This window comes from Hyperolius riggenbachi, chromosome 6, assembly GCF_040937935.1.
Source record: "Hyperolius riggenbachi isolate aHypRig1 chromosome 6, aHypRig1.pri, whole genome shotgun sequence".
NCBI lineage: Eukaryota > Metazoa > Chordata > Amphibia > Anura > Hyperoliidae > Hyperolius > Hyperolius riggenbachi.
The window spans coordinates 113,780,562-113,806,401 of record NC_090651.1 but is presented as its reverse complement, the minus strand read 5'-3'; the positions used below and the strand labels follow the sequence as shown (position 1 = coordinate 113,806,401).

At 43.7% G+C, this 25,840-nt stretch overlaps 1 protein-coding gene across 3 annotated transcripts in view; it reads left to right on the top strand.

Moving 5' to 3' along the window:
* The window catches only part of MTF2 (metal response element binding transcription factor 2), a 64,823-nt gene extending 39,951 nt beyond the window's left edge, over positions 1–24,872 (top strand). For 2 of the 3 annotated variants that reach the window (XM_068239792.1, XM_068239790.1), the window contains 7 exons: positions 2,159–2,282; positions 5,457–5,524; positions 6,897–7,076; positions 9,175–9,277; positions 11,389–11,450; positions 11,538–11,630; positions 13,609–24,872. In XM_068239792.1, coding sequence (XP_068095893.1) covers positions 2,159–2,282; positions 5,457–5,524; positions 6,897–7,076; positions 9,175–9,277; positions 11,389–11,450; positions 11,538–11,630; positions 13,609–13,966 — 988 coding nt within the window. In that variant the 3' untranslated portion in view covers positions 13,967–24,872. The remainder of the gene's footprint in view (positions 1–2,158; positions 2,283–5,456; positions 5,525–6,896; positions 7,077–9,174; positions 9,278–11,388; positions 11,451–11,537; positions 11,631–13,608) is intronic. The other variant, XM_068239791.1, reaches the window with a different exon arrangement.
* The last annotated feature ends 968 nt before the right edge of the window (positions 24,873–25,840 follow it).

Below are 25,840 nucleotides of genomic sequence, written 5' to 3'. Positions count from 1 at the left end.
CCCCCCCCCCGTGTCACTTCTGTTGCCCACCCCTCCCTCCCGCTTGGTTCAGAGGCTTCTTGGACCCTCCTTCAGCCCTGTTCCAGCGCCGTCAGACTAAACCTATTCTGCAAATGGTTATTGAATAGGTTTTTCTGGGCATGCGCCAAGACGTGGACTCCACTTATATAGAAAAATCTGTATTTTGTTACGGCTACACAAGCCATGTTTTGACTGTATGCCATTAAATATTTTTAATTTTTACTCTGCAGCTACTATAACTTTATGAAGGGCATTGTGAACGATTTTCAGAATTCTGCTCTTTAATATTGGTTCATAAGTCTATCCAAGGCAGGAAATGAAGCTTTTTGCACCTTAATTTCACTGGGTCTACTGCAATGCCAGAATCATTCCACAGGCAGCATTCACAGTTAAAGAGAACCCGAGGTGTGTTTAAAGAATGTTATCTGCATACACAGGCTGGATCTGCCTATACAGCCCAGCCTCTGTTGCTATCCCAAACCCCACTAAGGTCCCCCTGCACTCTGCAATCCCTCATAAATCACAGCTCTGCTGTGAGGCTGTGTTTACATCTGTAGTGTCAGTCTCGGCTGCTCCCCCACCTCCTGCATAGCTCTGGTCCCTGCCCCCTTCCCTCCAATCAGCGAGGAGGAAAGGGACACAGGTGGGGACAGGAGTTCTGCAGGAGGCTGGGAGAGCAGCAGACTGACACTATAGAGATAAACACAGCCAGCTCTGACAAGCTGTGTGTCAGCAGCGTGGCTGTGATTTATGAGGGATTGCAGAGTGCAGGGGAACCTTAGGGGGGTTTGGGATAGCAACAGAGGCTGGGCAGTATAGGCAGATCCAGCCTCTGTATGCAGATAACATTCTTCAAACCCACCTCGGGTTCTCTTTAAGTGTGCAGAACTACTGTGCACTGTGAACATGGTAAACACTAGAGTAATATAAATGTACATTATGCCTTTGTTTATATAGCCTGTTAAAATACTGAAACTGTATAGAGGTCGGAACATGATAGGGTTTATTTTTGTGGTTTTTTGTTGTTGTTTTTTTTATACAGAAAACAGATACCCTAATTGTATTTCTGTACTTATGTTCAATTCTTTATTAATGCTGTATGGTTTGCATGTACTAAAAATATGCATAGCAGGTTGATGCTATAATTAAGACGTGATCTTGAGGCCACTTTGAATGTGTTCAGTTAAAGAGAGACTGAAGCGAGTATAAAACTCGCTTCAGCTCTTATATTCAGCAGGGGCATGTGTGCCCCTGCTAAAAGGCTGCTATCCCGCGGCTAAACGGAGGTCCCTTACCCCCCAAATCCCCTCGTCTACTCACAGGGATCTCTTCCTGTTTGAGGCAGGGCTAATGCACGCAGCCCTGCCTCACACGCGTCTATCAGTGCGTATCTCCGCCTCTTTACCGTCCCTCTTTCTTCCTTCGCTGAGAGGGGGGAGAGGCGGCAATGCGCCGCTGATAGACGGCGCTGAGAGGCAGGGTTGCAGCCGTTAGCCCTGCCTCAACAGCAGCAAAATCTACGACCAAGTTGGTCGTTGATTTTGCAGGGGGATTTGGGGGGTAAGGGACCCCTGTTCAGCCGCGGGATAGTGGCGTTTTAGCAGGGGCACACATGCCCCTGCTGAATATAAGCTCTGAAGCGAGATTTATTCTCGCTTCAGAGTCTCTTTAAGCCCTTTTCACGTGATTATGCTTTAAAGTGAACCCGAGGTGGGTGAGATGGAGGCTGCCATATTTATTTCCTTTTAAACAATACTAGTTGCCTGGCAGTCCTGCTGATCTATTTGGCTGCAGTAGTGAACAGGATTACACCAGAAACAAGCATGCAGCTAATCTTGTCAGTTCTGACAATATTGTCAGAAACCCCGACCTGCTGTGCAAGCTTGTTCAGGGTCTATGGTTGAAAGTATTAGAGGCAGAGGACCAGCAGGGCAGCCAGGCAACTGGTATTGCTTAAAAGGAAATAAATATGGCAGCCTCCATATTATTCTCATCTCGGGTTCCGTTTAACAGTGTTTAAATTGTCTAGTCATATTCAATCTCTCTCTGAAGGCTTTGTTCCTGTTAAAGGGTTAAGTTAAAACTGCTTTGGTTATTGGTAAAAAAAACATGTGGTATTTTGTTCTTTGACTTCCAGGGTAGACATAGCACACCTCTGCCTATACAATCTAAGTGTTATTCACAAAAAGAAGTATTTTGATTCAGAACTTGAACTCATCACCTACATAAATGACAACTGGGATCTGTTGCATCCTGGTGAGGTAAGTGGTTGTTACCTTTTTACTTCTGGAAACGCTAATGGTCTGGTAGTTCTGTGTATTTGCTACACTGTGTGGCGATTTCAAAAATGTAAAAAACCCTATTTGTCCCGAGTCATACCGGACAACTGGTGCTTACATTCTCCTTATCCGCAGTTTAAGAAAACAGCGGTAATCTGCTGTAAGATGACAGTTGTAATGCTCGATGGACAGAAAGGCCTGCCATGCAAGCTTTACAAGAGCTTTTCCATCTGTAGGCTGGATGGAAATCGTATAGCTCCTAGTTATCACTATGAGGTTGCACAGGCTTAAAACTTATTGTGGAATTCAGTCTGAAAGTTGCAGTAAGGTCCTGTCATCTTACAGAGCATAAAGTATATATCTATGCATTTAGCTACGTTAGTGTCCCTCCTGTCCTCAGTGAAATATAGAAATAAGCATTGTTGCATTTGTTACCTGCTTGGGGAGTTAAACACAACTCCTCTGAGGCAGGGATCACACTTGGGGGAATTGCATGTGTTTTGCTGCAATGCGAAATCGCACAAAATGCTTTCCTATGGGCATTCGTAGTCAAGTGTGAAAGGACAACTATCATGACAGATAATAACATTGAAATATATGTGTACCCGTACTTATAAGAAGTGCATTTCTCCCAGAGTACTTTTTTTCCTGTGTTCTGTTTCTTTCATTAGCCAGTTTAAAATCTGACAGGTTTTGGACCAATCCATCGCCTCATGGGGGAGATGGTCAGTATTCACTTGTATTCTTTACAAAAGCACCCCTTATAAAGGATCAGTACAAACATGACTGAAACCCTTACACGCTGCACAGTATTTTGGCATGTAGACTGACCAAATGCCATTCAGGAAGTACTTTAGAAAATTTAGAAAACCCTGAATTCCCCAATGAGGAGATGCAATGGTCCAAAACCTGTCATATTTGTAAGATTTTTTTTGCACAGTAGAAAAAATAAATGCAGTGTACATTTTACACTAAAAAAAATGTAGTTTTTACACATGCGTAATGCACATGAATGTGCGTTTTTCCACGTATGGGGTGAAAAAAGTACTGGCTTTGTTGCTTTTGGGGGTTTTTATGCACATTGGGCTTGATTCACTAAAGCGTGATAACTGCTATCACACCAGTTATCACGCGATCTGCCGTGTGGAAAGGTTTGCGCGCACAGTGTTACTTCTCGTGATAAGTGAAGGTTTGCGCACGATCACGTGTAAAGGTTTGCGCGCGGCAGATCACATGATCACTACTGAATCAAGCCCATTGTGTGATATTTCGTTTGCAGTCAGCTTGCTGATGGCTGAAGTTTGCAGAAAACGCAAAGAATCATCCGTGGAAATCCATGGTACTGTCCTACATACTCCAGTGATCCCTGCCTAAAGGTGCACATCAATGATACAATGATGATTTCTATTATTCTCTGCACCTTGGGACACCGTAATGTTTGGTTTGCCATCAAAGTTTAAAGGTGACCACATAGATTTGTTAACAGGTTTTTGTTTTTTGTTTTTTTTATATTGATCAGAGCTATGAAGTATTAGTAAGCTTCTTCCGTTTCTTGTGATCAGCACTGGTCAGTCTTTGGACCAGACTTGGTCTTTCAGTGTTGGTCACTCAGGCAAAGCCAGTATTAACGGAGAGCTTAACGAAATGTTGTTGAATTGACTAAACATGCCCATCAATGATAGAATCTTGATTGTACAAGCTTACCAAATATTTGTAGAAGGCTAAACTGAGAAAATATTAGTTTAATGTATATTCAAAGTAGTTCCTCCTATCACATGGAAGTGGTAAGATTGTACAGTCAAGATTGTATCATTAATGGGCTCCATAAGAATCCTTTTTAACTTATAAGTTTTAAAACATTTTTGACCTTCAACACTCAAGTTGACTTTTTTTTTTTTTTTTTTAAATCAATCTCTAGGAAATTGTCCAAATCCTGCTATACTTGAATGTCAAAGAAACTGAGAAACATATTGCTCGGGTCACAAATGAACATTGTTTTAAAATAGCGTTCTCTTTGGAAAAAGATGTATTAAAGCTGATCTAAAATAAAGTTATAGTTACCTGTGCTGCCTTGGTACAAGGTAGCGCAAGTAACTTTAACTTTCTTTTACAGGACTGCTGCTAGATTTTACATTTAGGCTGGAGGTCAGTTTTAACACACAAGGTTGTTTAAATGTAACTTTGCAAGTGTTAGAGCTGGTTTACACTAAGGATGGGACCACAATGGACATGTCAACAGCTCCCATATATTGGTTCACATGTCTGTTCTTTCAGGTGTCCGCTCCATGCGTTGCAGTGACGGCACATACAAACTCACCGCATGCACAATAATTACTAGACACCAGGCAGAAGTCACATAAGTCCTAATCTCAATGCTATTATGACATGTACGATGCAACTGACTTGTCTGAACAGTTCTTCTACGGGAGTTCCATTCTGTGGATGGTGGCCACATATGTGCTGTCAACATCCATGGCTCTGAACAGTGCAATGGGAATCTAGCCTCAACCCTGACACCTAGCAGCTGAAAAGGCTCTTTTCAACTGTCTTAAAGGAAACATCCAGAGGACTTACAAAAAAAAAAAATCTACTTGGGGTTTTCTCCAGCCTCTGGAAGCCTATGTGTCCCTCACTGCAGCTCTGCTCCATGCCGGTCTCCTGGCATCCCCTCCGTAGCAGCCACTGACCCAGGCTGTGCACATGCGTGAGCATATTTGCGGTCGCATGCTCACTCATGTGCAGTGGCCACCGACCTAGCCATGACCTGGATTTCTCCTTTAAGAGTACAATCAGTCAGTACAGTATTCTATCTGGCCCATTAAGAAGACACTAGCTGCATAATGAATATAAGTGCACTGGGCTAATGATTGTTAAAATAAACTGATGTGAACAGCCTGATGAGATAAACAAAGATATATGTATAGAAATTTTTCCAGAATTCCATATTTTAAAGGACTAAAAAAAAAATGAAAGAATGCGATCTAGCACTGTTCTCAACCCTTACGCTGAAAATTAAGAAAAGGGCAACATAGGCAAAAACTAAGCAGTATTAGAAATAAGGTATTCTCATCTCATCTGGCTGTCACTTCAGGTACCGTTTAATGTGTCCCTGTAATAGGACTGACTCCCTATGATGGTAACTGTCATTTCTTCTAGCTGACTGATACACCAAAAGCGGAAAGATATGAACGCATTCTGGAAGCACTAAATGAGAATAAGACTATGTAAGTTCGGTTTACTTTGTCCTCTATGAAAACATGAGATAAATGTCTTAGAGTAGATCTAATGGTAGCCATACATGTTCAGTTTTTGTTATGCCAGAAAGCAAGTCAAGAGAAGAAAAAAATGTTGGCGTGACAGGAATGGCCACTTCTGCGTGTCATTCTTTTATATTTGAAAATTACTATGCAATCCGTTTCTGACTTAAGGTTTCAGACCATTAGCCTTCTTTGAAGTATATGACCTCTCTCAGGAATGTGTCCTCCAAGGACTACTGGAGCTCAATTCACTAAGACCTGTTCAATATATAGATATGGAGATATAGATAGATATATCTAGATAGATATGTCTATCCGGCATAATACCCTATTTGGTATTTTAGACCTTCACCATTTGCAATGGCAATTCGAATTGAATCTAACCCAGATCGGTCTTGGCGGATTTAATCGGATCGTAAATAGAATCGTAATCAAATCGCACAAAGAATCATATCGTGTAGACTGGGCTTAAAGGGTTAACATCTACGGGGCTGCAGAGGAAACCACTTCCGGTGCCTGCTCGCTTCTCAGCTGCCTGCAGGAGATGTAACGTCCCGCCTGGCAGTATATCGGCACCAATGGAGGGAGTAGTAAGACAGAGTGCCTCTTCCTATTGACTGTTTCCTTTGCCTGTAACAATTTTACCAAATGTTGGTTGACCGCTCTAGGCTGTAGATAAATATAGAATATCTCACTTGGTTACTGCACAATTTAGTAATTTACCTCACTGGTTGGTAAACTGGTCGTCTGCGGGTTACCATGGAAACGCTTTCCATGTCAGTTCACGGAGGGTGTCTCCGTGAACAGCCGGAGAGCCGCCGATCGCGGCTCGCCGGCAAAACAGCCTTAGTGAACTGATATTTGATAAAACATTAGGTAAAATCCGCTGTTTTCTGCTTTACCGGATTTGGTAATGCATTGTGAATTGAGTCCCTAGTCACTGTATGGAAAAGTAGTTTAAAAACCTTAAAAGAACCCCTAGACTATTAAAAAAAAAAAAAAAAAAAAAAAAAAATTATACATACCTGGGGCTTCCTCCAGCACCCTTCCAGCTGAACACTCCCTCGCAGTCTGCCCTGGCTGCCTGAATCCTCTGCTAGCTGCCCCGGTATTTACTGTGCATTGTGTAAAACTGCTTGGTGGTAATCACACTCCCAACATCAGTACAGATCCTGGTAAATTCTGTTGGCTTATAATGAATACTAGTGCAACAAATGGCAATAGCTTTACTGACTGTACCTAGTAGAGTCTTGGACTGCTAGGCTAGCCATCAGTAAAAGCAAGCTCTGCCTGTATCTACTAATACATCTGCTGATTTATTTATTTTATTGTTAACCAGGTTTATGTCTGGAAAAGAAATCAAGAAAAAGAAACATCTGTTTGGTCTAAGAATCCGAGTTCCTCCGGTTCCTCCCAATGCTGCTGTAAAATTAGAGAAAGAAGAGAGCACATCCCATGAGTTCAAGATTAAAGGCAGGAAGTCCTCAAAGCTTTTCCCTGTTACAAAGCAAGTATTGCTGTAAGAAGAGGCTATTTATCTACGTTACATTCTATCTAGCACTTCTGTCTATATACACTTTCCATGTCATGGTTCTTGTCTGTCACAACCAGGACAGTAACAAAATGGTGTAGATGAAAGCAGATACTTCTGAGAACCAGCAGTTCCAGTGCAGCTGATCAGTATATGTCTCATAGATGTGCTTTTTGATCAACTGCCTTTCATATAGGTTTATTTCTGTACACTGCTCCATTAGGCCACACACTGAACTAAGTTCATCTTACTAAGTTCATCTTATGGAAATACTGGCTCATATTAGGTTAATCTCTACACTTTTTCCACCAGTGCTCATCCCAGTTATATGCATTGTATATTTTGGGCAGGTGTTAGAGATGTTTAGCCCACTCTACTGGTACAGAAACCATAATTAAAACAAAAATGGCGTTCGGATTCCAGGAGGGGGCCGCATGCCCATTTTTCTCCATTTTTTCTGTAGGGCCCCATGGGTTGTTGCTGCACCCTTCCTCACACTGGCAATGTTGTAACTAGAGCGGCTTGGGCAAACACTGCCCTCCAGCTGTTTCAGAACTACAAGTCCCACAATGCATTTGCCTTTGAGTCATGACTGTGGCTGTCAGACTCCTGCAATGCATTGTGGGCCTTGTAGTTCCGTAACAGCTGAGGGCCGAGTTTGCCCATGCCTGAACTAGAGACACTGTCACTGGTGTGCTCCTCTGGATTGGCAGGCAGTGTGCTGCTGTTCTTTTACTGCTTACAATCATGGACATTTGAAAGTCTTGAGCTGCATAAAATGGCGATGCAGCCTGCAGGCCTTGAATTTGACATGTGCACTAAAACATTGTGGCCAAAGTGGATGCAAGATGAACTTTTACTCATTGCATAATTGTTCCTTTCCTATTGTTTATAGGGCATTCCTCAGGCCAAATACTTTTGTTTTTGTTTTAATACTCAAATTCCCTATAAACTAAACAAGCCTCGCCCACAGGTTTTCAGAGCCAAGGCATTTTCAGACAGTAGCAAGGGCTCATGGGAGCTCAGTCTGGGCAGGAGGAGGGGGAGATATTACTAGCCAGAGATTTCGGAGGCAGAGGGTAGGAGGAGGGGGGATTAGTTTTTTTTTTCACAGGCTGGGTGCTCAAGATGCGGATAAGTCTGCCTCTGTGTAATGTTTACAAACATGGATGCTGCCATTGTATCACAGGAAGAAATTATCATATTCTATTGAAGCTGTTTGCAGCTAGATTTGCTGTGTAAACTATCTAAGCTTTAGATAAGATATATAGACAAGTTACTTGTTATAGTTAGTTTTTCATCTTGGATCCGCTGTAAAGGAGTCATCAGGCAATCCTGTACTGCGCCTGCGCTGTCAATCACCGCCCCGTGGGCGCTCCGGCCCACGCGGTGGTGATTGACAGCGACCTGGAGGCCGCCCTGACGTCATCGCTGGGGACCGGGACGGAGCTGCGGTGAACGGCTGAAGGGAGAGCTGCGGCGAGGGACATGCTGGGAGCTTGGGGCTGGAGTAAGCCCCCGGTAAGTAGCACTTATTTTCTTTAGGATTGCCTGATGACTACTTTAAGGCACACCTAAATAGGTGGGAAAAAGTTGTGTTCTACTTACTTTGGGATTCTCACAGCCAATGTAGTCTATCAGGTCCCATGGTGTCCTCCAGGTCCACTCTGTTGTGCCACTGCCCCTTCGGAAAGATCTGTGACTGGAGCTCCAGTCGCGGGCTGCTGTGCATGTCCCATCTGCAGTCCTCACCGATTGTGAACCCTTCGTAAGGAACATTTTGCACATGTGTGGGATTGTACATGCACAGTGTCCCATGACTGGAGCTTCACTCGCAGATCTTTCTGAAGGGGCAATGGCACAATGGAGGGACCTTAAATACTACAGGGAGCCTGAATAAGCCCCAGGAAAGTGAAAATCCGCTCTCCCATGTAGGAGTGCTTTAAAGGCCATTGAACGAGATTTATTAATTTCGACCAGTCTTTGAAAAGTAGCGAAGCAGTTGCTGCAAATGTTGATTACGTTTTTACATATGCTGAGTTAGAGGGATTTATTTAGGATTTTATGGTTTTCTTTCTGCTTCCAGAGAGGAAAATAATGGTGAAGTGAAAAAGAGAAAACCTGTTGGTCGTCCACCCGGTTCGCACAGGAGGAAGATCTTACAAAATGACTCTCATGATGCTCCTTCTGTGAGTATGAATCCACTTACAGTTTATCCTATGCAATAAAACCTAACTGTCCCTGTGTCATCCACTTTCCCTGTCTGTCCGTTCGAAGCTTTTTTTGTACTGCGCGAGTGCGCAGTACAGAAAGCCGTTGGGACAGGAGGTGAGGCCAGGGAGCAGGGTGGCCGCGCGGGCGTGGTTAAATCACTACCTAGAGCCCGTACCTAGAGCTTAGGTAGCCTAGTAGAATATAAGCTGATGATTGTCATACCTCTGATTTGCATGCATGGGCGGTTCAAGTAACATTTGGGCCCTAGGGCAAAATTAGCCTGGGGGCCCCCCAACAGACCCCCCCCCCCCCCCCCTCGACCAAAAAGCATCATTAGGGGCCTTTTGTTGCAGTCAAATTTCCCTCCTGGGCCCCTGAGCTGGCTGCTGCCCTACCCCCAATCACCTCCCAACTTAACCACCTTAGCGGTATGGACGAGCTCAGCTCATCCATTACCGCTAGAGGGTGCCGCTCAGGCCCTGCCGGGCCGATTTGAATCAAATAAAAAGCAGCACACGCAGCCGGCACTTTGCCAGCCGCGTGTGCTGCCCGATCGCCGCCGCTCTGCGGCGGCGAAAGAGGGTCCCCCCAGCCGCCCGAGCCCTGCGCAGCCGGAACAAATAGTTCCGGCCAGCGCTAAGGGCTGGATCAGAGGCGGCTGACGTCAGGACGTCGGCTGACGTCCATGTCGTCACTCCGCTCGTCGCCATGGCGACGAGGAAAGCCAAACAAGGAAGGCTGCTCATTGCAGCCTTCCTTGTTAATTCTGATCGCCGGAGGCGATCGGAATTATGCTCCAGGAGCGCCCTCTAGTGGGCTTTCATGCAGCCAACTTTCAGTTGGCTGCATGAAATAGTTTTTTTTTTATTTAAAAAAAACCCTCCCGCAGCCGCCCTGGCGATCTCAATAGAACGCCAGGGTGGTTAACTGTGCTCCCTAGGACCTATGCAGTGTCTATCAGTGTAGTGTCTCACCTGCCTGCCAGCACAGATGAGACGCTACTCCACCAAAGACTCTGCAGAGTCCCTGGGGAGCAACAATTGATGGGGAGGGACACCTTGGGGGCCCCTACAGGCTCGGGCAATTGCCCATTTTTTCCTGTGGTAGCTCCGGCCCTGTTTGCATGGCTGCATGTACTTAAAGTCACAAATCCCCTAACTGCGTGTAAGCCGCTTTATAGCACACAGTTGGGGGGATATAGTACAACAGACAATTGCCTGTTTGTACTCTGTGCTGCTCTTCATAAGATAAAAATGGTACAGAATATAAATAAAACAGTTATTGCACTGAATAACGTCACTTCTGTGCATGCAGTATTTGTACAGCAGGGGGTGCCTTACCAGGTTATTTATGCACTGTTTCCCAACCCTGTCCTCAAGGCCCAGCAACAGTGCATGTTTTGTGGAAATCCACAGAGGTAATTAATCAGCTCTGCTGATACTCTAATTACCTCACCTGTGCATGTTTGTGGTTTTCTGCAAAACATGCACTGTTGATGGGTCTTGAGGACAGGGTTGGGGAACTTTGATTTATGGTATACAAGTTAGAAAATTTACAGAACACTTATTTCTACATAGAATTTTCCAGATCTATTTTTGATTCTTGGAAGGTGGAATGCATTTGTTAGAAACCACTAATAAAAATGTTCGATTATAATTCGGTGTGATAATTTCTTAAACATTTTAAATCTGAGCTTATGTGTAATGTGGGGGGATAACTCACCCTTGTCGCAGCCTGAAGGTGGCTACAGGTCCACATCTACCAGCATCTACCTATACGTGTGTTATGGAGATATTGGGAAGTAGAATCCTTTCCCAACCTCCTTTTTATTTTTATAAGCAGTTTATTCGTCGCCTGTACCCATCTGTAGGGTTCAGAGTGGCTACAGCTCCACAGAAACTGCATTCAGCATTTTATACCTCCCAAGGAAGCCTCAATTTGAAAGTGCTTTCATAAAGTATTTTTGTATCTACCTATACGTGTATAATATTGATGTTAGGAAGTAGAACCATTTCCCAACCCTCTTTTTATTTTTATAAAGAGTTTATTTTACTTTTTGTTTACCATGTTGATTATATATTTTTAGAAAATGGAATGTGAACCCGTATTGGAGAAGAATGCTGTATTAGAGCCAACTGATCCTAAAAAGTAAGGACTTTTTTTTTTTTTTTTTTTTTAAGCTTTTATTTGCTTGTTCCTGCTACTGTATTTTTCAATTTTGGTTTGGTTCTGCAGGAAAGCTGAGGTCACCACATTCTCTGGCAGTTCAGATCTGGAGTCCAATGGTGCTGCAAGTTCGAAAGAAACTACCTCAACCAGCCTTTCCAGGTAACTAGGGATGTGTTGTGACTTCTGTGGCCACATTATGCACGGTGTTTACAAAGTATGCTCTGTGAGACTCAGCGGGGCAAAAAAACTGTCTAAGAGCCAGGGATGCAAGAGTGAAGGATGGTGTGAGCAGCAAAGGCAGCTGGTAATACCTACTCCTGTAGAAAAATGTAGCTGTTTGAATTCCAAACAGATTAAAGTACACCTGAAGTTAGGAATACAAAGATACTTCCGTCTGTAGTTGTATGCCTCTGTATGGTCCTGGATCCTCCTACAGACCACCATTTCAGCACTGTGTCTTCCTAAAACTATTTGACGAAAGCTTGTGATCATGCTCCCTGCCATGGGCAAGCTCATCAGGACTGGGAGTGCCCAAATAAGGTCCACACATGTTCAGGCTTGACTACAAATTGACATCAGAAGGGCGAAAAGGACACTGGGAGTGTCGCTATTAGTGTGTCAACAAGACTTACATCTTTTAGTCCCATTGTTTGTACTTGCATCAGTTGTGTTTGAGTATGGACAGCAGTTCCTGTTTAGCCCCTGCAAATTTAAGCTGTGGAAACTAAATTTATATATTAGTTGAACTTTCTGATCATCTCTCTATTCCTTATTTCTGGGATGTCCAACTCCAGCCTTCAAGGGCCGAGGTTCACACACATTTTTGGCACAGCTCACAATAAATGGGACTGAATCAGGAAATGTGTGATTAGTAAAGTAGAACACATTTCTCTATTTCTCTGTCCATCCTAAACACTGGCATGGGTATGGCCCTCGATGACTGAAGTTGCACATCCCTGACTTATCTGCTCGGTGTTACAGTATGCCTCTTTACTAAGTTTTGAATTTAGTTATGATCTAAATATAAAAACAGTCATAGTTAAGCTAAGTGGATTACCCACGTATCAAATACTAATGAAGGAAACCTATCATCAGCTAATTGAGGTTTATACAGCAAAACTGGGTGAGAAATTAGCAATTGTTGTTAATGGCATAGGCACTTTACTAGCAGTCTGCAAATTGCCAGCTGTGGCATGTTGACGCTCAGTAGATGGCGACAGAGCAGCACAAATTAGGACTACATTTGTACAGTTCAATAGTTGCAGAGTCAGAAATAACTCGGTGACCTTGCTCTAAGGATGTATTTGTTTATGATTTGTATCAGCAATTGTGCTATTGGCTTCTACTGCAAAATGTTGGTAAATGAACATTTTGAAAAGTGCTCTTTGTCTTCTTTATAGCTTGAATCGCCATAAAGTGTAAGGACTGCTTTTTAATTATTGCTGGACAGGAGATGCTCTGCCTGTGTCTTGATTCTGCTCCTCCCTTTACTGAATACACGCCTCCCTGGCAACAGCTGAGTAATTTCAGCAGAAAAGGAGGGGGCAGAATGATGTCAGCGAGATTCTTGTCAGAAATGATTACATTTGTCCATTAGGCAGAGATGAGCAAGCATGTTGCTCTCTGCAGTAAAAGTAACCATTTTTACACACAGGGAATGTTTGGAAATACTTTCAAATGTCTTTTATATACCTAAGAGTTATTACTGAAATTTTAGTGCTCAGCGTTTAATCCAGGAAACCTGAGATGGTACACTGTGCCTGATTTATACTTACCTGGGGCTTCCTCCAGCCCCATGTGGACTGTGGGCTTCCTTCGCCGTCTTCCTGGACCTTTCATTGTCCTGTAGAAAGCTCCAATTGTTTCGGCCAGCCGGAGCTGGCCTTCTTCATGCGCAGAAGAGCCCCGACTGGCCAAACTGTTGTTCGCGGGGGAATGGAGCAGCTGAGGAGGATGGCAAGTCGTGGCAGCAAGGTTCACATATGGAGGGAGGGGGGGGGGGGGGTCGGGGAGTCGTTCACATGGTAAGTATAAATCGGGCACAGTGTACCATCTGTGGTGCGCGTTAAGAAATTTTATAACAAGATTTCACCATTTCATTGTTTAGTTATCTTTTGACTTATTTTATCCTGTTCAGCCCTCAGTCAGACTTGAGAAGAGTGACTCGTACTGGGAGGTCCTGGTCTACTACTCTGCCACCACCCAGGAAGAGAGGCCGTCATCCAAGGAAAGCGCTCCAGGCTCACAATTCAGAGATGGGAAGAAATGATGAAAACAAAGAGGATCCTCAGCTTGCAGGACTCAATACAGAGATAGTTAAAAATGTCTCAGATCATGACTTGCAGTTGCACCATTTGAAGAATTCTATTACCAGCTACTTTGGTGCTGCTGGGAGGATAGCATGTGGGGAGAAGTACCGCATATTGGCTCGCCGAGTAACTCTTGATGGGAAGGTTCAGTATCTGGTGGAGTGGGATGGAGCTACAGCCTCCTGACCACTGTCTCGGACAGCGATGTACTCTTCATATTCAGGTTCCTTGAAGTGAAAATAAGTTATTTTTGTTCACCCCCTTCACTGCCAAAGTGCCTGCAACACGTATGGTAGCAAATAGGTGCTGGAATAGGGAGAAGATAAGTCTATTTTTCGTACAATCCTTTCACTGCTTTTCCCAGGGCTCTTTATGAGGAAAGGTTGCTATAACCAAATCTGCCTCAGTGCACACTTCTAAGAATGGTATGATGGAACAGTATTCATGAACGTTACATTTCTAAAGTGATATGGGTTTTGTATGCAGCTAGTCATATAACCCCCTTTGCTGCAAAGGATGCGAGCATTATTAACTTGCTGCTCATCTGATACTATAGTCAGAGCTGTGAAGACCTGTAAATGGACTGTGAACTTGGTTTTTAACCCATTTAGATAACATGGAGCACATGTACCTTCGTGGGCACCGCAGGGAGGCTTTTCCTGTGTTTACAAGCAGTGTTCTGTTGAAATGGATGAGGTAGCATTTGTGTCATTAGCAGGGCTGCTGTATTTGGGCCTTCTATCACATTTTTGGTTTCCTACACCTGTACTAAAGACAGAAAGCTCCTAACAGATATGTAATCAGTTGCAGCATTTTAATTGTATCCATCCAGTACTGTGATTCATTCATTGATCAAATCAGAAAGATGTTTGTTCTGGATTGAGGTGCAGTGAGGCTTCAGAGATTGAACCTGATAGGGACGTGTTTTTCAGCCTACATTACTGTAACCATGAAGGTGTTGCAAAATGATTCAGATGGTGCAGCAACACAGAACGTGTAACACATCCTGTTCTAAGTCTTTCTTATTCTCCTCTGTAGCTGTGATGCCATGTTGGAGGCCAGGGTTGGCCAAATGGCAGCTCGCGGGCTGCATCCGGCCCCAGGGGCTCTTACTGTGGCCAATCTATTTGCTGTGTCATTTCATTTACTCTCACTACTTCTGCCATGCCCACCTCTTTCTCCACCCCCAAAAGCCAGGACGCAGCTCCTCCACCCATGCCAGACCAAGACTCCTGGGAGCATGTCCACAAAGTTGGATAGGACTGTCATAGGCAAAGCCCTTCACCAGCCTATTGAAGGGACATTGCGGATCAGCATCAAACTGACAAAATGCCCATTTTGCTCTGCAGTCATGCTCAGTGTTAACCTGGCCATACTTCTGAAATGCAGTAGGGCTTGATTAGTGGATGGTGTAGCCCATCTTTTGTTGGCCTAAATGCTGCTGTTAAGGGGATTAAATCTGGTTCTTCCACTGACTCCATATAAAAATACTTTTGATCACGGTTTGTAAACCATGTTACTGAATTAAATTGTTATATTTTGTTTTTATGCGTATATGTATTCTTTTTTTTCTTTTTTTTTTTTTTTTGTATTTGAATATAGCTAGTGGAAGAGCCTGATATATCTTTAGTCGCCCCATGCAATCTCCTGTTCAGCAGGATTCTAAGTGGGAGTGGCAGCCTTGTAAACCAATCAGGCTGTGCTGCTTGTTAAGCCCCTCCCCATCCACTATACAGTTCTAAAACTGCATTATCTTTACTAGATTTAATGTACACACCAATCTTGTCAAAATAAAAAATGTAATGTCCTTCATAAAATTCATCATTTATGCCATATCATTCATGAATTATTGCTTTTTTTAATTTTTTTTTTTAGACCATTACTATACAATCAGATTAACACTTTACCTGATCATTTTTTGTTCATGATTGAGCACATTATCAGTTTGCTTACATTGATTTTTTAAAAAAACTTATCCTGTGACTATATCAATTGTATTGTCCTCTGATTAGAAAAATCAAATGGGAAGGGGTGTTATAACAGTCAAGTGAATGTTTTGTGCAAAATGCACAGTCCAAAGATTTTTATTTTTTAATATTTTATGTATAGTAAGTGCTGTTTGGATTTTTATCGGTGCATTAATCTTTTATTGTAGAAAGACCATTGGTTTCAGTTGCTGCTAAGTCTGGCGTTCTGTTCTTGGCCCTAGATACATCTCTGTTTGGCCTAAGGATAAGGAAGTGGGCATTGCACCCACAAAACGTTTTGCCTGTGCGTGATTAAACTTCATATGTGTATGAATGTGTCATTATTGAGGTAAGCCACCTCTTCCTTTATTATTTTAGCTGTTTTTAACACATTTTTATCTATCATTGGGCACCTCTTCCCCCTGTGCAGCAGATCATTATGAATCACAGGACTGGCTGGACAGAATAAGTGCTTCGAAGTATAGACAGGTCAGATGTAGGAGTAGTTTATAGCAAGCATTGCTGAGTGGTTTCTTCATAGACTTGGATAGTGCAAAGGTTTCAAACTTTTTATTGCTAACTTTTGTCCCGGTCTGATAATTTCCCCCACTGCCTGTCCAAACGGGTAATGGAGACATTTATCCAAGAATGCCTCACTGGAAAAAATAGAACTTTTTTTGTGTAGAATGAGGAAGACTTGGGGCATCCCATTACACTGCTTGCCTTGCCATGCGATTGAGTTCTAGCCATGTCTCAACACACTGCAGCATATTTGGTGTGATTGTCATTCAGTAATAGGACCAAATACAGATGGAAAACCATTCTGCTTCCCCTCTGCACTTGCAGTTGACAGTGGGAAAAGACAATAAAATGTAGTTGGGAATTCTGTTTGTGAGACTACCTGTTTTTACAATAAAGCCACTAAACTCCATAGGTCCTGGAAACAGAGTAAGGGAAAATACCTCCAGTGGGGAAAGTAAGGTGATGCTAACAGTCCACCTAAAGGTCAACATATGAATAGTGTGCTAAAAGGAAAAAAATGTATACATTCCCTTCCTAAAGGAAACCTATCTTCTGTAGTATAATAGCCTGCAACATGCCGTTCAGGCAATGCCATTTTCTGAATTTTAAGCCACTGTATTTTGAGGTTTGTACATTTTGATCCCATGTGGCCTTGCTTGGGCCTAGTTATAGGTCACCGAGTGTCATGCATTGGGGTTTAGGTTAAGTATCCCTGCTGCTACCTCCACCAAGACAGAGAATAGCCTGCAGTGCATAGCATGTGATTGATGCAGACTATACTGTAGATGCATCTTCTAAGGCTAGGCCTGAGTTTTGGAATTAGAGTAATATGAAAAAAATGCAGTACATGGAGGTAAGCTTTCCTTCTCCCATCCTTTCCTCAGCTAATCATGTGAGTTTTCTCAGATCTGCTGTAGTCAGTAAGTTTGCTCACAGCAGAATCTAGCATCAGGTTTGCTTTAAAGTGTACCTGAAGTGGTTTTAAAAAGTTGTTAAACTGAATGTCTCTCTCTGTACTGATGTGTCTGTAGTCAGAATCCATAAGATCTATTTCTTCCTTGTTAACCTGCTGGGCGGTTTGGTTATGCGCAGCCGCATGGCTGTGCATGTTTTTTTTATACTTTTTTTTTATTATCATGTAGCTAGCCTAGTGCTAGCTACATGATACTCCCCTCCCTTCAGATTCCCACCCACCCTTCCGATCGCCGCCGGCGCCTATGCCCGTCAGGAAATCCCAATCTGAACAGGATTTCCTTGAGGGCTTTCCCCGTCGCCATGGCGATGAACGGAATGACGTCATCGATGTCGTGACATCATAGGGAGTCCCGATCCACCCCTCAGCGCTGCCTGGCACTGATTGGCCAGGCAGCGCACGGGGGAGGGAGGTTCTATTACGCGGCAGATCGGCGGCGATCGGAGAAACACGCAGCTAGCATTTTGCTAGCTGCGTGTTTCAAAAGAAAAATTATTCAAATCGGCCCAGCAGGGCCTGAGCGGTGGCCTCCGGTGTCTCTGGACGAGCCTAGCTCGTCCAGAACGCTAGGGAGGTTAATATGGAAGAGTAATTCTCTGGGCAACTGCTTTAACAGTTGGATTTGCCTGGTACTTGACCTATATGCATTGCCTGCCTCCTTCCCTCCCCATCCAGTGTGACATAAACACTAGGTCACCTTCCATCACAGTCCTATGTGAGAGGGAGGTGGGCATGCATTTGTCACACTGCTTGGGCACTTGCTCTGGCAGTAGGGTTTGCCTGAGGTTAATGGTGAATTAAAGCCATTTGTGCAGAAAAGCACGCGTTTTAAGGCGTGCATTTCTGCATTCTTCTGTGGCTGCGTTTTTGGGTGCGGTTGCAGTTTTCCCCTGGTTGCTTTTTTAATGGAAAAAAACACCCCTCCCTTTTCAACTAGAGGAAGAATACAGTATTAGATGTATTTTTTTTTTTTTTCTCTACAAAACACATCAGACACATGCAAATCGCACATGCTTTTGATTCCCTGTAGGAAAGCATTGCAACACACAAAATCAAATTGAAGAAAACACACCAGTGTGTTTTCATTTTTGGGGAGAGGGAGGAGGTGCAGCCCAGACTTAACTTGTATGCGGTTTTGCATGTGTTTGGGGTGTGCGGCAAAATGCTTATCATTCAAATAAGTGTCCTCCCTGACTTGTGCTGATAGAGATGAAGAAACCGGTCTTATAGATTGTGAATCTGGGCACCCCGGTACAAGTTGACAGGTTTTCAGTTTAGAAACCCCGCCTTCTGCACATATTTAACCAGCAAATAACGATAAAATAAGATTTTTTTGTTGTGTTTTACAGAATGGTCTGAAAGGATCACTACCTAAATAAGGGGGGGGGGGGGCGACTTTTACAGCGTTATCCATTTTGTTCCTCTAACTAGAAGGCTGAAGTGATTCAGTACTGTGGTAAATCTGTACCCAGCTGGTCTTTAACGTTCTCTAAACGAAATAAATGTAGCTCTGCTGTTAATTATGTACATTGAACTTCATATGTAAGTGTAGCCCCTCTTGGTTTTAGAATGGAGCTTCAGTCAGCCCTCTTAAGTCACAGAGAAGCTACACAGGTGCTTTATAGATCATAAGCTTTTCTCCTTTTCTAGTGGCAACCTAGCAGAACTCTGGTTACTTGCTACTGGTGACATTCCATAAATGGATGGGTAGACACGAGATATCTCAGAAGCATAGGCGGCACCTACGGGGATAGATACTAATCTCCGCACAGCCTGTTCACAGCTTTGGTTGTACTGCAATGAAATCGGCATCGCAGTGCAGATAATTTAAGTAAATGTTTTCCTGTTGCTTGGTACATACTCTACACAGAAACGAGGTGCTTCAAATCAAGGCTTGCTTCTGTGCTAGTTTCTGCCCTCCTTGTGCCTTAGATTGTTACACACCCATCATAGTAGTATTTATCACACATCAGCTGCTACATGAGTAGCAATATGCTTAAAGTGGACCCGAGCTCTTGCAAAGAACAGACTGAAACGTGTTCATTCCACACAGAAATGCTGTAGAAATAAGCTGCACTGAGCTGTGTTTGTTTACAGTTGAGTGTAACAAGTGTGTAATCAGTAGGCATGACTTGCAGCACCACAGCTTTAGCTGCACAGGAAAGAGAGAGATGCTTTAACCCTTCCTTTGCTCATCCAGTAAATTTTCAGGGCTTTTGTTTTGGATTTCTGTGCATTGTAATTTTTTCCCCTAATTTTCATACTTTCCCTAATCCTTTAGAGCAGAGAGGAATTTGTGAACTCAGATCCATTTTAAAGTAGTCATCAAGCAATATTACCTACCCCCCCTCACCCGATTTACTTACCTGGGGCTTCCTCCAGCCCCTTGCAGCTGACATGTCCCACGGCCGGGGGTCCGGGCACGGTGTGTCGCCAGGCATCCTCTACTGCACCTGCGTGAGCTCTGCTGTCAAAGGCCGCATTGTCTGGACTGTACTACGCAGGTGCAGAACTACTGCACCTGCGCAGTACACCGCAGACGACATGGAATTGACAGTGGCGCTCGTGCAGGCACAGTAGAGGGCAAATTTGAGGTCACCCTCTGCACTGTGCAGGATCCCCGGGCCGGAGGCTGAGAGCAGAGCTGCGACGTGGGACATGTCAGCTGCAAGAGGATGGAGGAATCCCCAGGTAAGTAGGACGTGGGGTGGGTAATATTGCTTGATGACTCCTTTTAGATCTGTGCAACACTGTCCGTTACTGTCTATGTCCACCTACAGATAATCTAGTATGTGCTTGTGTTTTTGTAGTGTATTACTTTGCTGAGCAGCTACAGAGCTTCAACACAGAAAAGGCTTGACTATCTTGTGCAGTTTACACTTGGCCAAAATTCCTTGTCATGTTTAATTCAGGATTCAGAAATTGGTACTTACCTGGGGCTTCCTCCAGCCCACCGTAAGCCACGAGGTCACCCAGCGTCTTCCTGGCTACTCTCCTGGTCCCGGCTGGCAGCGGTTACTAGACTACTTCAGCCTGAAGTCGTCAGTGCTGCTTCCCGCTATGACTATGCGTCATCACGCCGGCTGGCATGAGTCCTGCGCACTCACGGTCTGCGCATGGTCAGGACTCTCATGCCAGCCGGCGTGACTGCGCATATAGACAAAGCGGGAATTAACAGTGCCGCCTGGAGGAAGGCTCAGGTAAGATCCAATTTAATTTTTTAATTAGTGCTTAGTGGTCTCTTTAACTACTTGGCGACCGCGTCACGTCGATGGGCGTGACTGCAGCCTCAGAACCGCCTAATGCCGGTCGGCATAAAGTCCTGGGGTGCGGGTAATTGCAGGAGATCGCGCGCATCTCCGCTTGGATGACAGAGCTTCCGCTCCATCAGTCTCCCGGAGACTGTTGGCCAGCAAAACCGCTGTCTATTTACACGGGACGCAGGAGAGCAATTAGCTCTCATTGGCTGAAGCCTATGACAGCCGATCACGGTCATAGGCTGGTAGGGGAGGGATGGATACCAGAATGATAAAAATGGGCAGATTTATTTAGAAAAAATGTTTACAAAATAAACATTGGGGGAGCAATCAAAGCCCACAAACTGAGAGCTCTGTTGGTGGGTAGAAAAAGGGGGGGGGATCACTTGTGTGAAGTTGTACTGCCCTGCAGCGAGCCCTTTAAGCTGTAGTGGTCTAATTTGTCACTAGGGGGGTTTAAGCCCATGGTCCTTAAAGAAAATCTGTAACGAAAAAACGTCCCCTGGGGGGTAATCGCCTCGAGTGGGGGAAGCCTCCGGATCCTATTGAGGCTTCCCCCGTCCTCCTCGGTCCCACGGTGGCGGCGAAAATCCTCCCGGAGCGGTGGCGATGTAAAAATTTACCTCCGTGGCTCCAGCACAGGTGCAGTATCCGCTCTTCGCACGGAGATAGGCGGAAATAGCCGATATCCGTCGGGCTGCTCTGCTGCGCAAGTGCAAGTCGACTGCGCAGTAGAGTGGACCCGACTGAGATCGGCTATTTCCCGCCTATCTCCGTCAGAAGAGCCGAAACCGCGCCCCCGCTGGAGCCTGGAAAGGTAAATATTGAACAGGCTGTCGGATTTGTCGCGACGGCTTTGAAGGGCTGCAGCGAGACCACCGTGGGACAGAGGACGGGGGAAGCCTCATTAGGATCCTGAGGCTTCCCACTCCCAAGGTGAGTACCCCCCAGGGGACGGTTTCTCGTTAGTGTCTCTAAGTGGTTAAAGAAGCCCCAATTGCAATAAATCTCATCCTAATGGAGTTAGGAAAATGTGTAGAAAAATAGCCCTTTCTGTAAAACACAAACTGTAGATGTTAATGGTAGAAGTGAAGCATACACAACCCTGCTCACCATTGGCTGCCTATGAGCAGTGCACAGGTTGGGCACAGACTCTGGGCGTTTAAAGCAGTAGGATCAGCCATTCTATGCCAGGGAAAAAAACACATATATAAGTAGATAAATACTTGATCTACTTACATAACACATGTATGATACTGTCCACGTTTTGATTTCAGTGATTGTTATATAGTAAATGACGAGAATTCTGTTAGTGGTGGGGGCCATGTCTTTTGCCCACAGTTAAGGCTAACTTGTGATGTCATTTCTGCCCTTTACTTTTTTTCTTGTCTCCTCCAATCGCTGAGTCGCCTCAGCCTTGCCTGTAAACACAATTAAGTAGGGGATTAGGTTTCAGATAAGCAGCTGGCAGGGAAATAAAGGGAAGAGGAGGAATATATTATAGATAAAAACAACCCCCAGCATGCAATTCTTTGGCACCGACTACTAAAGTGCCAGTGCTCCTTAAGTATGTGATAACTCCAAATTCTAACAGCAGAAAAAGTTTTGAATGCAGGATTAGCATCTTTCTCACTTAATACACTCAGACCAGTTGCTGTTGAAATTTGATTTTTATGGTGACGATACCGCTTTAAGGACGACAGGCTTGGCAAAAATGGCCCTGGATATTTGGGAGCAGCCCGACATGGTCATAGGCTGTTAATTAGGGCGATAGTGGTGCTCAGTAATTTGGGCGGCATAAAAAAAACAGAGCCCAGATTACGATAAAAACAGCATTATTCGTCCGCCAGCAAATAGCTGGAGGCTGAATGTCATTTATTTAGATCCCTGAACAGCTCTGCCATTAGAAAGCGTTTATGGCTGGACTTCTTATTTAATCTGTCATTGGTGCTGTAGCGCACACCCTTTGCCTGTGCTAGACATTGGCTGACACTGTTGCTTTTTAAACAATGTATTTAAGAAAACTTTCTTTTGTAAATTTCTATGTTGGAAAATTTTTTTTAACTCCCTCCCCCCCCCCCCCCCCAATAAGATCTATGCAATCATTTTTACTGTATGACCAGGGCAGTTGGAAATACAATTGTGAAATATTTTCATTATCTACATTCAGGCATATTTTTCCCTCTGATTTACACCTAGATGAGACCAGTCCAGATCAATTGCAGACCTGTGATCTGCTGTCAGTGGCCACTAACGATACAATCTGGCAAATGATCATTTACAAAGGATTTATTCGTATGAATGATTGGAAATGGGACCACTAATGGACAAAAATCTCCAACTAATCTGATCAGATTAATGAAAGCAATCCAATTTTCAGATGGAATTGGATAGGTTTTTGTTCATTAGTGGTCCCAAAAGATTATTTATGATTGTAAATACAAATGACTCTTTGTAAACAATCGTTCGGCAAATTATCATTAGTGGCCATCTTTACACTGCAGATCTTATGGCATCTGGTTTCTTCGTTACAAGCTTTGTACATGGAGTCCACTTAGGTTCGGTTAAAGGACACCTGAACTGAGGGATGTGGATATATACTTTTAAACCATACACATTGCCTGGCTGCCCTGCTGACCCTCTGCCTCTAATACTTTGCCATAGACCCTGAACAAGCATGCAGAGCAGATGTTTGACTGGGTTAGCTCAGTGCTTGTTTCAGGTGTGTGATTCAGCCACTACTGCAGCCAAAGAGATCAGCAGGACTGCCAGGCAACTGGTATTGGTTTAAAGGAAATACATTTGGGAGCCTCCCATATCCTGCTCAGTTCAAGTGTCTAGTAGCAGCCAATCAGCTTCTGGCTGCCCTCCATTTCCATAAGTTTTTGGAACAAATCATCACTTTTCCATATGTGACGCTAGTTCTGTTCCTTTTCTACCGTTGTAACGCTGTTTTCCATTGATATCTAGCAATGTACTGTATCATAATGTATACATTATGAAGCACTTGCGTTTCTAAGCCCACACTGAGAATCTCCTATAAGAATAATAGCAAATGTGCGGCAGAACCAGATTTCTTGTATCATTTCCTCAGAACATGATGGGGGAAACCTAGTTGCTGTGGACAATATCTCCACCTTCGAAGCAGCTTTCATAAGACAGCCCATGTGGACTTGGACTCATTAGTCCTTATTCAATTTTTCACCTTAGTTTTCTCCTTCTCTTTAAAATAACTTTTTTCAGCACTCTGCAATGAAAAGGTAGGTGAAAAACGATCATAATCATTTTGTATGTGTTCTTGCTTGCGGCTTAAAGTAAACCCAAGCCAAAGCTCGATTCAAAATAGGCCATTACCCTGAAGAGAGGGAAGCCTCCGGATCCTATTGAGGCTTCCCTCTGTGGTCCGCAGTTCCCTTAATGCTGAGCTTGGCTTCCTGATTCATGGCAGCGCAGTAGACTGCTCTGGCTTACTGCGGGCTCACGTGTCTACTGCGCTGCCATGAATCAGGAAACTGCACGGCCCCAATATGATTAGCGACAATACCTTGAAGCTAATCTTCGCGCTCAGCGACAAGGGACATCAGAGCGGTGAGGGAAGCCTTAATAGGATCCTGAGGCTTCCCTCTCTTTAGGTATCTTACTTTGTACCCAAGCTTTGGCTGGGGTACACTTTAAAAGACATTTTATTGATTAGGTGTGAAAATATCACCTAGAAGAAAACGTAGGAGAAATATTGAATAGGGACCATCCAGGCCCATATGCAATTATTTTTTTCGCCTGAGTTTTCTCCTAGGAGAATTTTTTTGTCTTTTTATTTAGAATAACTTATCAGCATATTGCAAATCAAAAAGATCCAAAAAGTAGATGAAAAAGTACTCCAAAATTATTTTAAGTATTTTCTTGCTTGGTGATTTTACAAGGCATCACGTTGGAGAAAACTCAGGATAAAAGTTAATTGCATATGGGCCCCAGTCTGCTACTGTCACCTTTCTCTAATCTACCACAGCAGACCTTAGAAACGGCTGTTTCCCTGTTGTTATCCTCCGTTAGTTTATCACATTGAGTGAGTTGGAGCAGACATGCAGCCAATGAATTCTGACCTGCATACCTGTTCTGTGTCTCTGAACTATCACAACGCTGTGTTTTCACCGGCAGGAAAAGAATAAGTTGTAAAAATATTTGGTAAACCATTGTAAAATGTTGTACAGAATTTCTTTGAAATGTTTTTTTTTTAATAAACATTCATTTTCTAGAATGACAGTAATGCAACTGATTCCATGACATATCATTGCATCTTATTTTAAAAATGCAACCTACGTTCAGTTAACACAGCTTTATTTTCCTCCTAATTAAAATCTCATCATTAAAGTTTATTACAGTAGAAATATTCAACGACTTTTGTGTCTTATTTTCCTTTCAACATGTATGTAAGGTGCCAATGCACAGCAATTTAGTCACTTGATAGAACTGGAAAACAAAAGTTTGCTTTCTTAAAACAAAGTACAGTACAGACCAAAAGTTTGGACACAGCTTCTCATTCAAAGAGTTTTCTTTATTTTTATTATTATTTTTATGACTATGAACATTGTAGATTCACACTGAAGGCATTCAAACTATGAATTAACACATGTGGAAGTATAGTACATAACCAAAAGGTGTGAAACAACTGAAAATATGTCATATTCTAGGTTCTTCAAAGTAGCCACCTTTTGCTTTGATTACTGATTTGCACACTCTTGGCATTCTCTTGATGAGCTTCAAGAGGTAGTCACCTGAAATGGTCTTCCAACAGTCTTGAAGGAGTTCCCAGAGATGCTTAGCACTTGTTGGCCCTTTTGCCTTCACTCTGCGGTCCAGCTCACCTCAAACCATCTCGATTGGGTTCAGATCTGGTGACTGTGGAGGCCAGGTCATCTGGCGCAGGACCCCATCACTCTCCTTCCTGGTCAAATAGCCCTTACACAGCCTGGAGGTGTGTTTGGGGTCACTGTCCTGTTGAAAAATGATGGTCCAACTAAATGCAAACCGGATGGAATAGCATGCCTCTCCAAGATGCTGTGGTAGCCTTGCTGGTTCAGTATGCCTTTAATTTTGAATAAATCCCCAACAGTGTCACCAGCAAAGCACCATCACACCACCTCCTCCATGCTTCACGGTGGGAACCAGGCATGTAGAGACCATCCGTTCACCTTTTATGCGTCGCACAAAGACACAGTGGTTGGAATAAAAAATCTCAAATCTGGACTCATCAGACCAAAGCACAGATTTCCACTGGTCTAATGTCCATTCCTTGTGTTCTTTAGCCTAAACAAGTCTCTTCTGCTTGTTGTCTGTACTTAAC